The 22,137-nt window shown below is 37.2% G+C and overlaps 1 protein-coding gene and 1 long non-coding RNA gene across 3 annotated transcripts in view; one reads left to right on the forward strand and one right to left on the reverse strand.

The window, feature by feature from the left end:
• Positions 1 to 22,137, forward strand: part of LOC129058988 (uncharacterized) — a 63,205-nt gene that overhangs the window by 27,885 nt on the left and 13,183 nt on the right. The gene's annotated exons all lie outside the window — the stretch shown is intronic.
• SRP72 (signal recognition particle 72) overlaps positions 583 to 22,137 on the reverse strand; it is a 36,730-nt gene continuing 15,175 nt past the window's right edge. Inside the window, exons 9-19 of one of the 2 annotated variants that reach the window (XM_002814770.6) lie at positions 20,431 to 20,562; positions 18,864 to 18,992; positions 17,353 to 17,425; positions 15,736 to 15,800; positions 14,262 to 14,357; positions 13,305 to 13,408; positions 13,096 to 13,173; positions 12,176 to 12,313; positions 8,340 to 8,377; positions 2,997 to 3,156; positions 583 to 1,976 (exon numbers count right to left, since the gene is read on the reverse strand). In XM_002814770.6, coding sequence (XP_002814816.5) covers positions 1,799 to 1,976; positions 2,997 to 3,156; positions 8,340 to 8,377; positions 12,176 to 12,313; positions 13,096 to 13,173; positions 13,305 to 13,408; positions 14,262 to 14,357; positions 15,736 to 15,800; positions 17,353 to 17,425; positions 18,864 to 18,992; positions 20,431 to 20,562 — 1,191 coding nt within the window. In that variant the 3' untranslated portion in view covers positions 583 to 1,798. The remainder of the gene's footprint in view (positions 1,977 to 2,996; positions 3,157 to 8,339; positions 8,378 to 12,175; positions 12,314 to 13,095; positions 13,174 to 13,304; positions 13,409 to 14,261; positions 14,358 to 15,735; positions 15,801 to 17,352; positions 17,426 to 18,863; positions 18,993 to 20,430; positions 20,563 to 22,137) is intronic. The other variant, XM_054553993.2, reaches the window with a different exon arrangement.

Raw genomic sequence — 22,137 nt, forward strand, 5'->3', positions numbered from 1 at the left:
CATATTCACTGCTAAAATATTTTATTTTAAAATGTACCACAGTGAATGGATGTATCCATACTGGTTCTTATAAATTTACACATACACATCCATATATTTGACAAAGTATATATATGAACTGGTTAAAGACCTATCCAAAAGAGGAAATATTTCTAGAAAGTTCATGTGTTTATACTTCATTTGACAATTAAAACTTATTTGAACTGAAGTTTCAGTTGCTTAGCAATGACTAATAATACCAATGCCTGTCAATAATGGCAACTAAATTGAGAACTATAAATTTCACTGCTGTGCCTTGGGTCAAAATTTTCAATGATGGAATCCTAAATAAGTAACAGTTATTCCTATAATGGGGTATATATTCAGAAGGAATAAATATCTGCCACTATTACCAAAAGACTGTTCTCTGTAGAGCTCAAAAAAGGATTATGCCATAATACATCATTTGTATTTAAAAAAGGATCTCTTTAGATGCCACTGCAGATTCTGCTTTTACTAAACAGAAAGGCAGCACCCCATTTCTTTCTTGTAAAGGAGGAAAGTCTTTTATAAAAAACTCTTTGAAGAAGTTTTGGTAGTACGTTCAGAGTCAAACACAGCAGCACTTTATTAACAAGGACATAGTAATATAATCACAAGGAAATACTTGTAAGTCTAAATTAAATGATATCTTGGGCAGCATAAAATGAATACTAACAAGGGCAGGCATCTCAATGTGTCTGTCTCACAGCTGTTCAATGTGAAAGTAGTTTATAAGCAAGGAAAGACAAGAGCAACATTTACACCACAAATTGACTGTAAAATACTTCATTACATTGAGAAAGGTAATCAATGGTCAAAATCCATAACCAGAAGGAGACACCATTTGAGTATCTATCACTGGGCCAAACAGACCTGTTAGATTTTAATACTGCCTGGTATGCAACTCAGATACTGATTTCCTCTCTATGCAGGAAGCCAATGTTCATGTTCTTGATAACAGTCATTGATCTTTCTGATTGAGACAGTCCAAACCCATCTGACCTCAGAACACTAGGTCAAAGAGTGAACTTCTTACATTGATATATTTTCCTTGAGTTCTTTCATGGTGCTGTATCAGCATGTTACCATAATCTGAAAATGACATGGGGCACAAAGGAGCCATATATATATATAATGTTTCATGTTTATATATATATATATAAAAACATGAAAAGTATCCCATATTCCAGTATCACATGACAGAAAATTTATGGTTAAATTATTTAAGACATTTACTTTATTTTTCTTGTGGCCATCCATTTAGTGAAGAACATCAGTGTATTAAGAAGGTCCCTCTTTATCACATGATATTTCTAGCAGATATTTAGGAATGCTCAGAAGATTCCACTTTCAGTCTCCTAAGGCCTCCTAAGACATAATTTAAAGTGGGACTTGAACAGAGACAAGTATCTTCAGACTCCAGCTGAAATCATAGAAGTAGTTTCTGTTTAAATCCTGGGAAACCTTAGATAAGGTACGTGAAACTGAAAAAAGATCGAATCAGCACACACAGATAAAGGATACAACAGATACCAAGATGGGTAAATGCCCAATTATTTTCAGTCCTCATAATCTGTACAAAGCTATGAGGCAATCAGTAGGCCATATCTCACTAGGCAGACTTTGAGGAAGATGTTTCCCTATTTGAAACACAAGAAATTATGAAAATATGGAGATGAAGAGGGAGTAGTTCTGTGCTTCTTGCTGTGTTACCTTTATTATATTCCTAGTGTCACTGACACTAGTTTAAAAACAGCCTGCAACAAGAATATTCTCATCACCAGCCACCTTTTCCACCTTTCTTCTTTTTCTGTTGCTGTTTCTTTTTTGTTGCTGGAGCCCCTGCAGGTTTCTGGTGTCTTGGGGGTATGATGTTACTTGTAGAGGCAGATACTGTTGCAGCACTGCCAGGTCTTGGGGAGGTGGGTGGGCTGCTCACAGTTTTACTGGCATCCCTGAAATCATCAGATCATTTTTGGTCACTCATATATTCAACAAAGGAAGAGTATAAAGATGTATGTACATGGGTTTTACTTATCACATTTAACAATCTCCCACACATTTTCTACTTCTTTTAAGGTAAGCTCCCCAGCTCCCTATCGACTTTTCTTTTGAGTAACATTTTCACTGTTTTTATTGAAGAAAAGTAAAACATGGTACATGCCAAGTTTTAGAAAGCGTAGAAAATAAAAAATTTTATTTTTTTGAGACAGAGTCTTGCTCTGTCCCTCAGGGTGGAGTGCAGTGGCGCCCAGGCTGGAGTGCAGTGGCGCCATCTCAGCTCACTGCAACCTCTACCTCCTGGGTTCACGTGATCCTTCTGGGTTCACGTGATTCTCCTGCCCCAGCCACCCGAGTAGCTGGGATTACAGGTGCGCACTACCACACTCGGCTAATTTCTGTATTTTTAGTAGAGACAGGGTTTCACCATATTGGCCAGGCTGTTGTCCAACTAGCAACCTCAAATGATCTGCCTGCCTTGGCCTCCCAAAGTGCTGGGATTACAGGCGTGAGCCACTGCGCCCGGCCAGAAAAAAATTTTTTAAAATAACCTATCATCCACCATGTAGAATGTATTAATATTTCTAACACTTCTTTCTAGTCATATTATTTATTTACATCTGTTTATCTAGATATTTATTTAGTTGAATGACTCAGTGTATTTAGTTGCCTTTTGAGACTTTTCTTTAGTTTTTACAATACAAATAGTTTTTACTATATCTATTTCACAATATATATTTGATTATATTGTAAATACTTAAAACTATTTGACTGAATTGCAAAAACTAAACGAAAAACTAGTATAAAAAGGCAATATATTTTCTTTCATTTACGTAAGTGTAGTATAAACATTTATCAAAGATACATCACTACATTTCTCATACTTTATATTAACAAATTCTCACTAACAGCCTTGAGTCAATCTAGAAACAATGTACGTTCTAAGTGCCCTCAATTGTGGAGCAATAACTTACAGTTCAGATGAAGCTCCTGCAGTTGCTCCCTGGGTCCCTTTTCCAATCTGATCCTTCTTTTTACCCTTCTTTCTTCCCCGGTAGTAAGAACGTTCTCGCATTGGCAGCCATCTTTCTGGATCTGGGGTAACTTTTGGGTCATAATTCTTAGGCAATTTTCCTGCATAACGATTATAAAGAAATGAGAGATGTGTCATAATATTTTCAAGACAGTTTGTTTAAACAATGTCTCTAAGCCTGGGAATAAATAACATTAAAATGGAAATGAATTTATTTGAGAAAGTTTAGTTTGTATAATCTAGAAGGTGAAATGGTCTTTTTTTTTAATTTTAAATTATTATACTTTAAGTTCTGGGATACATGTGCAGAACGTGCAGGTTTGTTACACAGGTATACATGTGCCATGGTGGTTTGCTGCACCCATCAACCCATCATCTACATTAGGTATTTCTCCTAATGCTATCCCTCCCCTAGCCTCCCACCGCCCCCCCCACATGCCTGGTGTGTGATATTCCCCTCCCTGTGTCCATGTGTTCTCATTGTTCAACTCCCACTTATGAGTGAGAACATGCGGTGTTTGGTTTTCTGTTCCCGTGTTAGTTTGCTGAGAATGATGGTTTCCAGCTTCATCCATGTCCCTGCAAAGGATATGAACTCATCGTTTTTTATGGCTGCACAGTATTCCATGGTGTATATGTGCCACATTTTCTTTATCCACTCTATCATTGATGGGCATTTGGGTTGGTTCCAAGTCTTTGCTAATGTGAATACTGCTGCAATAAACGTAAGTGTGCATGTGTCTTTATAGCAGAATGATTTATAATCCTTTGGGTATATATCCAGTAATGCGACTGCTGGGTTAAATGGTATTTCTGGTTCTAGGTCCTTAAGGAATTGCCACACTGTCTTCCACAATGGCTAAACTAATTTACACTCCCACTAACAATGTTAAAGTGTTCCTATTTCTCCACATCCTCTCCAGCATCTGTTGTTTCCTGACTTTTTAATGATCGCCATTCTAACTGGTATGAGATGGTATTTCATTGTTGTTTTGATTTGCATTTCTCTAATCACCAGTGATGAGCTTTTTTTCATGTTTCTTGGCCACATAAATGGCACTTTTGAGAAGTGTCTGTTCATATCCTTCGCCCACTTTTTGATGTGGTTTTTTCTTGTAAATTTGTTGAAGTTCTTTGTTGATTCTGGCTATTAGCACTTTGTCAGATGGACTGCAAAAATTTTCTCCCATTCTGTAGGTTGCCTGTTTACTCTGATGATAGCTTCTTTTGCTGTGCAGAAGCTCTTTAGTTTAATTAGATCCCATTTGTCAATTTTGGCTTTTGTTGCCATTGCTTTTGGTGTTTTAGTCATGAAGTTCTTGCCCATGCCTATGTCCTGAATGGTATTGCCTAGGTTTTCTTCTAGGGTTTTTATGGTTTTAGGTCTTATGTTTAAGTCTTTAATCCATCTTGAGTTAATTTTTGTATACGGTGTAAGGAAGGGGTCCAGTTTGTTTTCTGCATATGGCTAGACTCCTTTCCCCATTGCTTTTGTCAGGTTTGTCAAAGATCAGATGGTTGTAGAAGTGTGGTGTTATTTCTGAGGTCTCTATTCTGTGCCATTGGTCTACAGATCTGTTTTGGTTACTGTAGCCTTGTAGTAATAGTTTGAAGTCAGGCAGCATGATGCCTCCAGCTTTGTTCTCTTTGCTTAGGACTGTCTTGGCCATACGGGTTCTTTTTTGGTTCCATATGAAATTAAAAGTAGTTTTTTTCTAATTCTGTGAAGAAAGTCAGTGGCAGCTTGATGGAGATAGCATTGAATCTATAAATTACTTTGGGCAGTATGGCCATTTTCACGATATTGATTCTTCCTATCCATGAGCATGGAATGTTCTTCCATTTGTTTGTGTCCTCTCTTATTTCCTTGAGCAGTGGTTTGTAGTTCTCCTTGAAGAGGTCCTTCACATCCCTTGTTAGTTGTATTCCTAGGTATTCTATTCTTTTGTAGAAATTGTGAACGGGAGCTCACTCATGATTTGGCTCTCTGCTTGTCTACTATTGGTGTACAGGAAAGCTTGTGATTTTTGCACATTGATTTTGTGTCCTGAGACTTTGCTGAAGTTGCTTATCAGCTTAAGGAGATTCTGGGCTGAGACGATGGGGTTTTCTAAATATACAATCATGTCATCTGCAAACAGAGACAACCTGACTTCCTTTTTATTTGAATATCCTTTATTTCTTTCTCTTGCCTGATTGCCCTGGACAGAACTTCCAATATTATGTTGAATGGGAGTGGTGAGAGAGGGCATCCTTGTCTTGTGCCAGTTTTCAAAGGGAATGCTTCCAGCTTTTGCTCATTCAGTATGATATTGGCCATGGGCTTGACATAAATAGTTCTTATTATTTTGAGATACGTTCCATCAATACCTAGTTTATTGAGAGTTTTTAGCATGAAGGAGTGTGGAATTTTATTGAAGGGGGAAAAGGCCTTATTTCTCAGCATGACAAAAAAATTCAGAGACCATAAAGAAAAAGACTTCACAGATACATCTATACAAAAATTTTAAAATCTTCATTTAGTAAAAAATATACTTCTAAGAAAAAATTTCAAATACAAACTATATAATAGAGGAGTGGAAAAAAATCCTTAATATAGAAAGAATTCTTGCTGATCGATATGTAAACCACTCAAAGAAAAATGGACTCAGTTATAATTAAGGTAGGCTAGGAGAAAGGAAAGTCATTCATCTTCTGAACAGATGTTCACCCTCACTAATTAAAAATGAGAAGGGTAAAAAACTCTATCAGACTTGTAAATATTAAAAGCAGTTAATACCCAGTGTTGGTGAAATGGTGAGAAGCACTCACCAACACCATACTAGGGGAAGTGTATACTGGTATAGCCTTTGTGAAAAGCAATTTAATCTGGCAGTACCATTAGAAATTTATAGACTTCTAGAAATTTATCCTGCAGAACCCAAGAGACACAAAGTTAAGAACAGAATATTCTCGGTGATACACCTTTTCTTTTTTTTTTTTAAAGATGGATAGGGCAAGGTATGGGTGGGCTGATATTCTTTAAGATGGCAAAATAACTTAAATGTCTATCAATGAAGATGATTACATTATAATATGCCCACACTATAGCAAGCTATTCAATTGGTTAAAAACTGAAGTGCAGGCCGGGCACAGTGGCTCACGCCTGTAATCCCAGCACTTTGGGAGGCCGAGGCAGGCGGATCACGAGGTGAGGAGATCGAGACCATCCTGGCTAACACGGTGAAACCCCGTCTCTACTAAACATACAAAAAATTAGCTGGGCGTGGTGGGGGGCGCCTGCAGTCCCAGCTACTCGGGAGGCTGAGGCAGGAGAATGGCATGAACCTGGGAGGTGGAGCTTGCAGTGAGCCGAGATAGCGCCACTGCACTCCAGCCTGGGCGACAGAGCAAGATTCCATCTCAAAATAAATAAATAAATAAATAAATAAATAAATAAATGAATAAATAAATGAATAAATAAAATAAAATAAAATTAAATAAAAAATAAAGTGAAGTGCATCTATTAATTTGGAAAAATGTTCTTCACAATTCAGTCTAAAGTAGAAGATTAAAACAAATTATATTATGTTCAAAACAATTTTATAAAAACTTTGAGTACCTAATGATATATGTTTGATTCTATATATACATATATACACACATAAAAAAGTTAAGTAATTGTCCCTGGGAGCATGCTTTTTTATGGGGGCAGGGGCAGGGTCTCACGCTGTCGCCAGGCTAGAGTGCAGTGACACGATCTCAACTCACTGCAACCTTGGCCTCCCGGGTTCAGGCCATTCTCCTGCCTCAGCCTCCCGAGTAGCTGGGATTGCAGGCACGCGTGAGTACTGCTCAGCTAATTTTTGTATTTTTAGTAGAGATGGGGTTTCACCAGGTTGGCCAGGCTGGTCTCGAACTCCTGACCTCAAATGATCCACCCACCTTGGCCTCCTAAACTGCTGGGATTACAGGTGTGAGCCACCATGCCCAGCCGGGAGCATGAATTTTGGGCAGGGAATTTTACACTCTTTATGCCATTCTATAATGATAGATATCAACTACCTTTGTTTTTAGAATGAGCATATATCACTTGTAAATTTTAAAAAATATTCATCTGGAAACTATAAAAATAGAAAAGAAAGTAAAATTTTAGGTTATTACCACCTACAGTCATCAGCTGTTTCCTTGCAGTATTACTAATGCACAAAACAAATATTAAATGTTTGCCAATTTTCAAGTACTGTGACAAAAGAACCAATAAGACTTCCAGTTAAAGATAGTGAAATGGATACAAACATTAGCTTGTGTACCTTCCTCAAACTCTACTAAAATGGTAATAAAACACATTAAAGGAAGAACAGAAGATACTGTCAATAAAATTTTGGTAGCTGGAAAACAGATGGAGGAGTAATAATAAACTTAGCTAAGCCTTGGGAAACCTGTATCCTAAGATGGCAGAGAGCAAAATCAAGAAATAACCTGATTTATATCATAGATTCCTCAAAACCTCAGGAACTTGGGTGGCTCCAAGGATAACATCTGACTAGGTAAAATCAACCACGGTAATGCCACCCAATTTTTCCAGAGATTAAAGCCACACTCCAAGCCAATCAATGCACATTATTTCCCTGGTTAATAATTCAAGGCTGGACACTGACCTACTTGGCCCAATCAGATTAATGAGAAATACTTGCCAAGTCTGGAGAGGGCTTCTTTGTTGTGATGGATATAAATGACAAGTATGTGGCCCTGACTGTTTACAATATACATCGTATGACTCTAATGGGATTCTGTTTTGTGGACAGCAGAACAAAGAGGTAAAAATACTGGGTCAACCAACCTTGATGCTAACATTCCTCTAGACTGCCAACTTTATAAACAGTGAATTTTCTTAAGCTACTTTGATAGAATTTTGTAGTTATGTGTAGCAGAAACATCAAAATGTGTAAGGGCTTACTTTTGTGCCAGGCACCACTCAAAGAACTTTACATGTAGTATCTGATTTAATACTACAAGATATATACTATCATATTCCATTTTACATATGAAAAACTCTGGCAGGTATATTAAATAGCCTGTCCACAGTCACAGAGTAAAAGAGGGAGCAACAACTTGAATTTAGGCAAACTAGTGAATTGCAATCTTTAAAGTAATAGAATAAAATTAAATGTTAGCTATAGTCAAGATAAAAAGTTTTCAAAGATACAAGAGAGGGCAGTATATTTATGTCCAAATATTTCTATATAGGGCTAAAATGACATTTATCTTGGAGAAAATTTATAAAGTTTTTTTAATGCCTTACCCTTCTTTTTCTTTTTCTTCTTTTTCAAATCTCCCTGTCTACAAAGAGAAAAAAAAAATCATTACCATCTTTGTGATAAAATATTTATAGCGCATTAAGTAAGTGCTCTTTAAGAGTTAGCTGGGCACTTATAAACATGGTTTAAGACTTGGTATCAGCTCACCAAAGCTAACGAACTAGTTAAGATTTGATTCAGGTTAAAGTCAATTAAGCTTCAGATACTATAATTTTTGGAAGGTAGTTTAGAAAACAGAGGTGACAATTTGAAAACAGATTCTGTTTACATTGAAAAAAGTTTTTCAGTGGCACACATTAAGTCTATGTAAAAAGTAATTTGCACAAGCATGACTATCTACAATCCCTTGGTAAGTTACTCTATGTTTGGCAAGACTTTAGAGAATAAATTTTTTGCCAGAAGAACATGTGTAGGTAAGATACATGCAAAGAATATCTCTGGAAGGAGATGCAAAACAAGTTACATTGGTTATGGCCCTGGGAGGGAGGTGGGTAGACACGGATGGAAGACTTTTTACTTACTCTTACACTTTTTTATCTTTTATATTTTAAACCTGTGAGTTTATTAATTTTTTTATGTAAGTAAAATCTGTATTAAGTACATTGACCAAAAAAGGCACTAAAAAGGGCATAAAAATTAATACTTCAAAATAATTGTCAAGCATTCTGAAAGTGGCTGGGAACAGTGGCTCACGTCTGTAATCCCAGCACTCTGGGAGGCCAAGGCAGGCGGATCACCTGAGGTCAGGAGTTCCAGACCGGCCTGGACAACATAGTGAAACCCCGTCTCTACTAAAAATACAAAAATGAGCTGGGTGTGGCAGTGCGTGCCTGTAATCTCAGCTACTCGGGAGGCTGAGGCAGGAGAATCACTTGAACCAGGGAGGCAGAGGTTGCAGCGAGCGAGATTGCGCCACTGCACTCCAGCCTGGGCAATGGAGCAAGACTCCGTCTCAAAAAAAAAAAAAAAAAAAAAAAAAAAAAGCATTCTGAAAGCTCTAGTGAAAAGAGAAAAACATAAAAATACATCTCTCTATATATTCTTATGTGATATAACTCGAGAAATATGAAACAGTGAACTAAAAAGATGAGACAACAATTCCTACCAAAAATTCATTCTACAAGTCATTCAATTGTGAAAATTCTCTCAGGATACCCCAAATAAGAAATGCAACATACTATATCTTACTTGAGTGTTTCATCTCTTACCCAGAGTGTGCAATAGTATTCTAAATTGTCTCCCTACAAATTATACTCCACAGCCATACTAAAATTTCCCAAGGGTTCTCTGCTATTTCTTATTTCTCTGCCTTAGCTCACCCTTTGCCTACCTCGTCCTCATCTTCCTCAGAGTCAACACAATCATCTTCTCCATGAAGCCTTTCCTAACTTCCCACTGTCCTCAGGAAGAAGTGACTATTCCCTCCGGTGTACTCCTCTACGCCCTGTACAATCACAACAGGTGCAATCTTTATTGCAATTACTGTTTAAATATATTTCCTTCTGCTAGATTCAAGTTCCTTTTTTTTTAGACGGAGTCTTACTCTGTCACCGAGGCTGAAGTGCAGTGGTGTGATCTTGGCTCACTGCAACCTCCACCTCCTGGGTTCAAGTGATTCTCCTGCCTCAGCCTCCCAAATAGCTGGGATTATAAACATGTGTCACTATGCCCGGCTAATTTTTGTATTTTTAATAGAGATGCGGGTTTCACCATGTTGTCCAGGCTGGTTTCAAACTCCTGACCTCAAGTAATCCGCCTGCCTTGGCCTCCCAAAGTGCTGGGATTACAGGCATGAGCCACCATGTCAGGGCTCAAGTTCTTCTGAGAGCAAGTACCATGATTTATTTTCTGGTCAACACCTAGCATAAACCTATCACATAGTGTATTGTTAAAAGAAACTAAACCTATGCATCCAAAAGTTAGTATAACAAAATACTAACTTCTAATAAGATAAAATAAAGAGCATTAATAATGCCTAATGAAAATACTGTGCTGAAACTTAAAAGCTTAAAAAGTCAATGTATATCTTAATGATTGTCTAACAAAAAAGAGAAAGAAGCCAGGCTGGGTGGCTCACACCTGTAATCCCAGCACTTTGGGAGGCTGAGGCGGGTGGATCACCTGAGGTCAGGAGTTCAAGACCAGCCTGATCAACATGGTGAAACCCTGTCTCTACTAAAAACACAAAAATTAGCCAGGCATGATGGCAGGTGCCTGTAGTCCCAGCTACTCAGGAGGCTGAAGCAGGAGAATCGCTTGAACCCAGGAGGTGGAGGTTGCAGTGAGCCGAGATTGCGTCACTGCACTCCAGCCTGGGCAACAGAGCAAGACTCCGTCTCAAAAAAGAAAGCAAACAAACAAAAGAAACAAAGATTATTAAAAAAAACTTTTAAAAAACTTATTTTTAGAGATGGGGGTCTTGCTCTGTCACTCAGGCTGGGGTGCAGTGATGCAATCACTGCTCACTAGAGCCTCAAACTCCTGGGCTCAGGCAATCATCCTGCCTCAGCCTCCAAGTAACTGGGACTAGAGTCAAGTGCCACTATGCCAGGCTAAAGAAGGAACTGCGTGTTCTTAGTAGTTACTCAACCCTGTTTGGTGAAGAAAAAAAAATAGTAAACATACTTAATTGAAAACCCATTTAAGAACCCAGACTGAATTTATAATTGTAAGATGAAATGGAATTCGGAACAATGTAACCTCTTTGAGACTCCAATTCCTTATTAAAAGTTTTGGAAGTTATTATGAGAACAACAATGCTTTTTATGAAATGCAGAGTTTGTTAGAAAGAAATCAGTCATTGTTGCTGAGTTTTTTTCAAGTTAGGGAAAAATTTAGATTTCAAAAGGCATTCAAAAAAGGAGAAAGTAGAAAAAACTTATGAAAGTCACAAAGCTAAGGAAATGTTTTATCTTTTCCATGCTCTATTCATTCTGAGTCAAAAGTAAAATCTTAAAACATCTTACTGTAGGTCTCTGCTAACTATATTTTTAAGATGACGATGGAAGAAACGAGTCAAAATCTGACTTCTTGTAAGTAGATGAAGCCGACTAACCTTTTCTTCAAATCAGCAAAAGAAATCATATACTAAATGATGTACTAAATGTACAACAATAACTAAAACGTAAAGGAAGGCACATCCAGCCTATGGAGTGTTATGCATAGAAAGGATGAAATGGGTCCACATTTTAGTACGTGGAAAGATCTCTAAAACTCATTAAATAAAAGTAAGTTGGGAAACACTAAGTACAATATGATCCTCCTTCTGTAAAAAATAACTGGGCGCGGTGCCCAGCATTTTGGGAGGCTGAGGTGGGCGGATCACTTGAGGTCAGGAGTTCAAGACCAACCTGGCCAACAGGGTGAAACCCTGTCTCTACTGAATTAGCCTGTAGTCCCAGCTACTCGGGAGGCTGAGGCAGAATTGCTTGAACCCGGGAGGCAGAGGCTGCACTGCGCCAAGATTGTGCCACTGTACTCCGGCCTGGGAGACAGAGCAAGACTCTGTCTCGACAAATAAACAAATAAAAAATAATAATAAAAAATAAACCAATTTAAAGAAAATATTCGTAAACCACCTGTGTGTGTAAACACAAAGAAAAACTTCTGGAATAATAGATTAAATTAATACCAGAGGTTAATTTTGGGCTGAGGGAAAAGGGAAGGAAATAAGGACAAAGAGCTGGGCACAGTGAAAGAAATGGAAAAGGAACAAAGAGAACTAGAACTTTATTCACATGAAATTTCTATGAGAATGTATTTTTTATTCCTTGTCTAATTTAAAATCAGCATTAGAGAACGTTACAATGAAAAATATTACCCTTGTTCCTTTGGTTGACTATCTCCAGTAACTTTTCCACCCTTCTTCCGAATGTATGTAGCACCAGGAGAATTTTCAAGAGCCTCAACATCTACTTTTAGAGACATACTATCTGACGATGGCAAGTGTTTACTAAGACTGTGACAGAACAGGAGTTCAGGAACATAATATACACAAACACACACATTTATATAGATATATATGTTTGCCAATGTATCTATTGACACTGGAAGACTGTCTTTTCTTGATGACCTTCAACAAAAGCAAAAAATGTTCCTAAATCTTCTATACAATAACAAGTCATATCAATTATATAGTACATACAGTATTCTGAAAGGAGAACATGAGGAGTCATAATCTAATTCTCTATTCCTGAATGCAGTGATGTGGAGCAAGGTAGTGGCTTAACACAAACTCCATTCCAAAACAACTATCAAGTTTATGACTTGTGACTGCTTAGCATCCACCAACCCACCTCAGTTTTGGGAACACACTCTGATTAGAGTAGCACATATGATCCAAGCTCAATAAGGGCACCGAATTCGCTTATCAAGTAACTATTCGAGATAAGCAAGTGACCTAAGTAGTTGAATCCGAAAATAACATTTCAGAATCATGCAAAACTACCCACATAAAATATGCTTTTTCTTTTCCTTGCTGCTGATCTTGAACCTGGAGGAAAAGAGGCTATACCCTTCTGACTTCATTTTTGCTTCTGGATGAAACTGAACCCTAAGTTGGATCTATCGCTGCATTTTTCAATCACACTGATCAATAAATTCTCATTTTTTGGTTTTACTAGTTAAAAGGAGGATTTGTTAGTTGCAATTTATAACTGAAAAAGCTCTGGTCAAAACACAGATCAGAAGAGATCTATTGTGCTACTGAGGAGCTGTAAGGAATAACAATCAAAAGGATACGCTTTGGCTTTCTCTGGATCTACAAGTGAGTAAGCAGAAATAAGCTGTGCCAGGGTGTGAATATCTTTTGGATTTTGTCTAAAAGAAGAAATAGGAAAATTATTGAACTGTTTATGAAACTGGAGAAAGTAATATAAACAAGTAACTCCCTCATATCAAGTAGCAGCAATAAATGTGTTATTTCTACAACTCCACGTTTCAGAGCTTACTTCCATAGCTGTTGTAGGTCACTAATTGCCTCCTTCTTCCGCCCATATTTGAGTTTGAAGTTTGCAGCTTCTCTTATCAAGGACAAATGAGCAGGAGATTTTGGCTACAGTTTCAATAAAAAGAAAAAAAACGTTTCAAGCTAAATATCTAGCAAGTGCATGCAGTTATATTCATTAGACCTTTAAGAAATACACCTATGCACTAGATCCCTCAACTTAAGTTCCACTGAATGCCTGAAACAACAAAATCATCCGCACATGTAGAGGAAAGCAGGTGGACAAATTATTAATTGTACAAGTAATCACCAACTGGTGAATCTGGAAAACAACCTATATCTATTTAGTGTCTACAACTGGAAACATTCCCCTATAATAATCAAATCTTAAAGATATGTCACCATAGTTCTCAAACATTAATTTAATATAATACTTTCCCAGAGCACTGATACCCCTCCACTGCTAACAGTACTAACAGTATAAATGCCACCTGCACAGCGTATGTATAATTTTAAGTTGGATACTGCCCATGCAGAGATCCATACTGGAAGTTTAAGATATTCCTACTAGATAGAGACATGATAAACAACTATTCCATGTATTACTATTGTACTAATTACTACCACCCATGGGCTCTCTAGCTATTTAAGACGATCTCTTAAATATGCAATCATGTACTATTATTATTTCTTGAGATTACATACACAAATGCATGTACACATACAGCAAGGAACTTGAATAAATATAAATGTGCTATTTTTCTATTTTGCAGCCATTGCTTATTTCTAATAACTTAATTTGGATCTGGTATACTGAAAAAAATGCATTTGATAATCTAAATAGTATTCCACTTTCAAAATAGTGACTTGTAATACTTCAGTCTGCCTAAATTTTTTCACTACTACATCTTTATTTTTATGTAAAAACATGCTCTCATAACATTTTACTCCATTTATTTACCTGATGGTTTTGATACCACTGGATAGCTTGTGTGAAGACCTCAATGGCACTATCAATATCTTCTTCATGGCTATACATGGTAACTAATGCAGACACCTACACAGCCAAAGGTATAAATTAGTGAACTCCCCCTTCACTCCCAGAATACCATTTTTGAAAATAAAAAACGCTGAAGAAATAGCAAATAAAGGCTCTCTGCTAATACCTGATTTATCATAAAAGCTACTCCATTTAGAGAACATAGTAACTTTACTTCTAGAAATACCATGAAAAACCGTGTTTTCCAAATATGAAGGTAGATATCTGTAAAATAAACCTTTCCTTTAAAGCAGTGCCAGTTCACAAATAGTTTGGTAAGTACACAAGTTGAGAATAAGCCCTTAGAAATGTTTCTACAATAAGACACTGCTGGACATTTAAATGTATGATCAGTGAGGCATACATAGAGCGGCTGAACTCTCATGATGAATCCCATGTGGCATGAGCTGTTTGAAGCCAGTAAAAAGGGTGCCTAGTGTGGCTGAGGGACAGGAAGGAGGCCTACATAGCTGGAGTGGAGGGGGAGGGGGATGCTGAGCAGTAGGAGATGAGGATAGAAAGGAAACAAACAAAAAGCTGGATCTTTAAGAACAATCAGTAAAATTGATAAACCTCTGGCCAGGCTCATCAGAGGGAAAAAGAAAAAAAGACATGAATAACCAATATCAGGAATGAGAGAGGTTCTATAGATATTAAAAGGACAATAAAGAAATAAAATGAAGAACTTTTATGCCAATAAAGTCAGCAACCTAAATGAAATGGATACATTCCTTGAAAGGTAAAAGGTGGCCACATATTAAGTATTAGAAACATTTTCTTTTCAGTCATATACTGTATTTGACTCTAAGGTAAAGTAATTATAGCACGATCCTTAACATATGAATCTTTAAGGGAAAGCACTACCATATTACATTTATTGAGTGCCAACTGCACAGAGGCCATGTTAGAGAATGCAAACATGAATAAAACATCCCCTGTCCAAAAGATGCACATACTACCACTACAGCATTAGTTTCTACTATGGAAAAGATGCTTTCACAGCTGTATTAATGATTGAAACCTGCAATATTTGAATAATCAGAAAACTAAAAACTAAATTTGTTGGCCACTATTATGAAATTGTTCTAATTTAAAGAAATCACACTGATGAAAATGGTACAGGCTAAGAAATTCCCTGTACAGATCTGAGATTATTTGAGGTTGGCTTTCAGTGATACTATAAGGCCTAAATAGTGCCTGGCACATTTGACTGAATAAGAAACCAATACCAGAGCAGAGAATGAAATTAAATTTATACCAGACAACTATTACTATTATAATTACTACTCCTACCTTAAAGTGAATACACATTAGACATATAAATAAAGTGAATACACATTAGACATATAAATTATCAATTTAGCTACTTTTCAATTTTGTAATTTTTTAAACTCACCATGCCTGGTTTATGCTTTAACTCCTCTATGCTTCTCAATATTAGACATGCTTTAGAAATATTACCTTAGAATAAACAAAATCAGCATTACATAGAAGAACACATACTATGAAAAAAAAAAATACAAGAAATTTTACTTCCTCCCACTACTTTTCCTTAGGAAAGCAACCATAACTCATATTTTGTAACATCGATAAACATATAAACTTTGGGGTCTTGGGGATGGTGAACTCTATTCATTTAGAGATAAGGAAATTGAGTTCTAAAGAAATAATATACCTTGCTTAAGCTCACAAAGAAAGTTAATGGCAGAGCTGCTACCAGAAAAGAAGTCTCCCAACTCCCAGTCTGTTGAGTTCTATTTCTTCTTTTTTGGGCTGTAACTTGAAGGTGGGGGTCCTTCCCTAAAGGCCTTGAAATATGTTACTGTAGACATGAGTGCAATGGAAAATTTCCTATGGTGTTAAATTCTGATTTTGTATTCATTGCAAACCTCAATAACTCAAAATTCCCAGTCTTTAAAAACATACAAAAAACCATGACAGACTGTCAGTAATTCCAAGATAATAAATAATCCCTGAAAAAATAAACTAAACACAGGAGGAGGAAAGATCAAGTAAAGGGAAAGGAAGAGAAGACAGGGCTGAGGAGAAGGAAAAAGAGACAAGGAAAGTAAAGAAATGTGAGAATTGGATAAGAGGGAGATCAGCAGTGTGTCTCAACCTTATTTTCATTATTGCCCTACTAAGGATATTTTAAACATTTTTTCCCTAACTGCCAACTCCCCTCCTTCAACTCATAAAATTTTCATTTCAGCCACTGTAATATTTAAGATTTTTGTGAAGAATTGTCACCCCCATTGAAAATCCACATTCTATACCAGAGCTGTTCCACAGAACTTTTTGTGATGATGTAAATGCCCTGTATCTGTGCTGTCCAATATTGTAGCCACTAGCTGCATATAGCTACTAAGCTTCTAAGATGTGGCTAGCATAATCAAAGAACTGAATTTAAAATTTCATTTAACTAATTTAAACTTAAAATAGCTATACGTGGCTAGTGACTACCAAACTGGGCAACGTGGCTCTAGATATTCAAAGTTAGATGAAAACCACAGACAAAAACGTTGGCAGTTTTAAGATTCAAACACATCAGTTTTCGTTAAATTCTATTACCCTTCCCCAAGCCCAAAGACATAGGTGGCAAAATGTAAAATGAAGTAAGGATGAAGGGCCAAGCTAAGAAATTCTGAAAGCTATGATGCAAAGTAGTCATACAAATATTACCAAGTGACAGACATAAGCATTTCTACATGTGACATACTCAGGCAATTTGAGTAGTATGTATGGTCTTTTGGAAGAGAGGAATACTTTGCTTCAGAACTTTCAAGGCATAGATTGAGAATCATTCTAATAATTTAGGAATAATCCACGAAAAGGGGCAATTACCTCACTACTAAATCTGTTGGAGATCATACAATCTAGCTGCATGTTTGAAACAGTAATTATTATGCTTTACCATTACACAAAAAACTTAAAATCACATAGTTCACAACTGCACAATCATTCCAAACATGTTTTCATTAAATTATTTTAATCATGATGAAAACCATAATACCTTGAGAAATTTTCAACTGTGCCATGGTCAGCTTAATTTCAGCTGCATTTTCTGGATGCTGATCTGAAAATTCCTAAATTTTTTTAGTTTGGGGAAAAAAATCACATTTAATTTACACAACTAATTGTATACAATTACTTAGCTACATAAGATTTTAAATCCAGTTTTAAAACATTAAACTTCTGGCTGCAGGTCAAAATCTTAACTTGGGAAAATTTTTATTCAACACTCACATTTTTTCTTAAAGGTATGCTCTAACAGTAAGTGCAATAATGTCAAGTTTTCCGTAAGTCACTAACAGAGAAATCCATCATCCCTCAGCCACAGGGTATTGCTTCCAGAACCACCCACCATTCCAAAACCCAAGGATGCTCAAGTCCCTTATATAAAAGTATAATATTTGCGTATAACCTACACACATCCTCCTATACATTTTAAATCATTGCTAGATTATTTATAATACCTAATACAATGTAAATGCTATGTGTATAGTTGTTATATTATCTAGGGAGTAATGATTTTTAAAGTTTGTACATGTTCAGTACAGAGGCAGTCATACATTTCCAACCTCAAAATGTGCTTTTTTTTTCTGAGGCAGAGTCTTGCTCTGTCACCCAGGCTGGAGTGCAGTGGTGCGATCTCGGCTCACTGCAACCTCCACCTGCCAGGTTCAAGTGATTCTCCTGCCTCAGCCTCCCAAATAGCTGGAATTACAGGAATGCGCCCCCATGCCCGGCTAATTTTTTGTATTTTTAGTAGACATGGGGTTTCACCATGTTGGCCAGGCTGGTCTTGAACTCCTGACCTCAGATGATCCGCCTGATTGGGCCTCCCAAAGTGCTGGGATTACTGGGATTACAGACGTAAGCCACTACACCTGGCGACCCCCACAAAATGTTTTTAATCCATGGCTGGTTGAATTCTTGGATGCAAAACTCAAGGATACAAAGGGTCAACTATAATAAAGATTACTAAATAGATTTTTTTTTTTGCTGTGGGGAGAGAAGGGGCGGTGTCTCTTCACTGAGTGTCCCTATTAGGCAATTTTGTCTGTCAGGATGATCCTAATTGTACCTGTCCAACTTTCCAATGTAGTTTATATTCAAGAAATTTAAATATGCAATATAATAGCTGGTTTGAGTTGATAAAAACAAAGTCAGTATCTCTGTAATTGAGGTTCTGGAGTAGAACTCACTGGAGATCAGATTATTGCAAAAGAGGTTAAGTATGTTCTGGAATTATACATGCCTAAACGATCCCCTAACTCAGGCTAAACAGATTTCCAAACAAAACAGCATTCTTTAGCATTTATAACAAATATTTACATTATAGAAATTTATATAAAACAAAGCTGTAACCCAAGAGTTAACTAAAATGACAGTGAAATTTGTGTAGTGGTACATTTCTGATTAGTTTTCCCATTAAATTTACATGCTAGTAGGTTATTACAACGCAATGAAAATGAAACAAAGCTGCAAATGCCTGACACCTCATTCAAGTAATTATTTTACCTGAAGCAGCTCTATTGCTTTTGTGTGCTGCTTTTCACGGCAGAGCTGCGCAGCTTGGATTAACACAGGTAAGAGATGCTCGGGACTTTGGGACTGTAAACTGGCAGATATTTTGCGGCATTGTTCGGCCTAGAAGATATCCAACCCCCACAAGAAAAATAAACTGGTTAATGAAATTAAACACTAAATGACCAGAAAGAAAAGAAACATGGGAAAATCAGTTGAAACAAATATTAACCAAAGAACTGCCTAGGATAAGAGAATCAGTTTACAGTATCTATTCTCAATTTTTTCTTGTAAGAAAATGGTTTCCATTTATTAAATTTAATCTATGAGCTCTATGAGTCTTTAGTAAAGGAGAAATTCTAAACATTCACTTGGATGCCTAAATTCTAGAACTGTTAAAAAAAATCGAACACACCAAGTATAAGCATTTGCTTCAAAAACAACAAAATGCATACGTATTTTTTGCTACATTATTAAGAATAACTTGACTCAGTTCTAAATAATAAAAACATTACTGCCTCTCGGCCGGGCGCGGTGGCTCATGCCTGTAATCCCAGGACTTCGGGAGGCTGAGGCGGGCAGATCACGAGGTCAGGAAATCAAGACCATCCTGGCTAACATGGTGAAACCCCATCTCTACTAAAAATACAAGAAAATTAGCCAGGCGTGGTGCTGGGCGCCTGTAGTCCCAGCTACTAGGGAGGATGAGGCAGGAGAATGGCGTGAACCTGGGAGGCGGAGATTGCAGTGAGCCAAGATGGTGCCACTGCACTCCAGCCTGGGCGACAGAGCAAGACTCCGTCTCAAAAAAAAAAAAAAAAAAAAAAAATTACTGCTTCTGTCTCTCCCACTAAAACTTCTGCTCTAAAAGAGTATAAAATTAGAATTAGAATGCTTACTGGAGTTAGAATTGACCTCCTTAACATTTATAACTTGATGTGATTATACACAGCAAAAATGAAAGATGGGTCTTAAATCTATAATCATGGCTAGCATCTTTTATCTTAATTCAGATTAGAAATAAGGTAATGAGAAAGTTATCTCATTTAAAGGTGTGAATACTGTTTTCTTCCCCTTAAAAGGTGTCAACCCTACACCCTTATAAGAAATTGGGCAAATTACTTGTTTAATAAATAAAATCTATGACACATAACATTCTTTCTTTTTTTTTTTTCTTTTTGGAGACAGTCTCTCTCTGTTGCCCAGGCTGGAGTGAAGTGGCACAATCTCAGCTCACTGCAAACAATTCTTGTGCCTCAGTCTCCAGAGCAGCTGGGACTACAGGCATACACCACCATGTGGAGACAGGGTTTCACCATGTTGCTCAGGCTGGTCTCGAACTCTTGAACTCAGGCATTCCGCCCACTTCAACCTCCCAAAGTGCTAGGATTACAGGCGTGAGCCATTGTGCCCAACCAATAATATATATATTTTGAGGAAGGAAAAAAAATATATTTATGAGTTGAAGACAAAATACAAACAAAAACTATAAACAGATTAGACTAATATCCCTATTACTCTTCATATACTATATTACAAAAGGTTTAGCCATGACACCCACCTGGTTTGTGTACATAGCAAGTAAAGCTTTGTTAAATTCTATAGCTTGTAGTTGTTTCTTGGAAAGTTTAAACTCTACTCCTTCCGCATTGGTTAATTTCACTTTCTTCTTGGAGTCAAAGACATTTTGGTCCTAACAAAGAAAAGTTTATCCGCCATTAACAGAATCTCAGATTTCAACTTATTCCTTTTTTTATTAACTTTATATAAATACAGCAGGAGAGCTTGAATCTATCTACCTGATTGGGGTGCCTAATAAGATGCATATAAATTTATCTTGATTCACAGAAGTAATTCAAATCTACTTTTTTTGAATCTCTGCAATTCAAATCTACTTGTGTACATATAGTTACCCCAGAATCTACCCCCACTCCTTTTAGAGCCTTCTCGAAGGAGGCTTCCTAGGTATAACAAGGCTTAACAAGTGAACTGCTTTAAAGAAATGGAGAACAAGATTTTTGTTTTATTTTTCCACTATTAATTGCTTGTTTTGAGCTTTTTGAAGGAAAAAAAGGGACAGCACAAATTGCAGTGTATTAGGACTACAAAAATACCTAACTTGGCAATTTCTACAAGCTATGCCCTCTAGAATTTAGATGATAAATAAAAAGTAACTCACTCCTCTTCAAAATACAGAAATATCTTGGAGATATTTCGGGTTTGGTTCCAGACCACCGCAATAAAGCAAATATTACAATAGAAGGAGTCACAAATTTTTTGGTTTCCCAGTGCATATAAAAGCTATGTTTACACTATATTGTTGTCTATTAAGTGTGCAACAGCATTATGTCTGAAAAAGTACATACCCTTTTTTTTTGAGACGGAGTCTCGCTCTGTCACCCAGGCTGGAGTGCAGTGGCGCAGTCTCAGCTCACTACCAGCTCCGCCTCATGGGTTCACGCCATTCTCCTGCCTCAGTCTCCTGAGTAGCTGGGACTACAGGTGCCCACCACGCCTGGCTAATTTTTTTTTTTTTTTGTATTTTTAGTAGAGATGGGGTTTCACCGTGTTAGCCATGTTAGCCAGGATGGTCTCAATCTCCTGAACTCCTGATTCGCCCACCTAGGCCTCCCAAAGTCCTGGGATTACAGGCGTGAGCCACTGTGCCCAGCCCAGTACATACCTTTATTTAAAAATACTTCAATGTTAAAAAATACTGATACAGAGATATGAAATGGACACATGCTGTTAAAAAAATGATACCACCATGGCCAGGCACAGTGGCTCACGCCTGTAATCCCAGCACTTTGGGAGGCAGAGGTGGGTGGATCACCTGAGGCCAGGAGTTCAGGACCCGCCTGGCCAACATGGTGAAACCCCCGTCTCTACTAAAAATACAAAAATTAGCTGGGTGTGGTGGCACACACTAGTCCCAGCTACTCGGGAAGCTGAGGCAGGAGCACTGCTTGAACCTGGGAGGCTGCAGTGAGCCGAGATCCCACCACTGCACTCCAGCCTGGGCAAGAGAGCGAGACTCCATCTGAAAAAAAAAAAAAAGAGCCAACAGACATGCTCAACACAGAGTTGCCACAAACCTTCAATATGTGAAAAACTTACAAAGTGTAATAAAGTAAAGCACAATAAAATGAGGTATGCCTGTAGTGACTCTCTAAGGCAATCATGAAACCTCAGAAACACATCTGTACCACTTTTGAACCCATTTTTTTTTTTTAGCAGAAAATACTCATGTAACATTATCTACTGCTTT

The sequence above is a fragment of the Pongo abelii genome, chromosome 3 (assembly GCF_028885655.2).
Source record: "Pongo abelii isolate AG06213 chromosome 3, NHGRI_mPonAbe1-v2.0_pri, whole genome shotgun sequence".
In the NCBI taxonomy this organism is placed as follows: Eukaryota; Metazoa; Chordata; class Mammalia; order Primates; family Hominidae; genus Pongo; species Pongo abelii.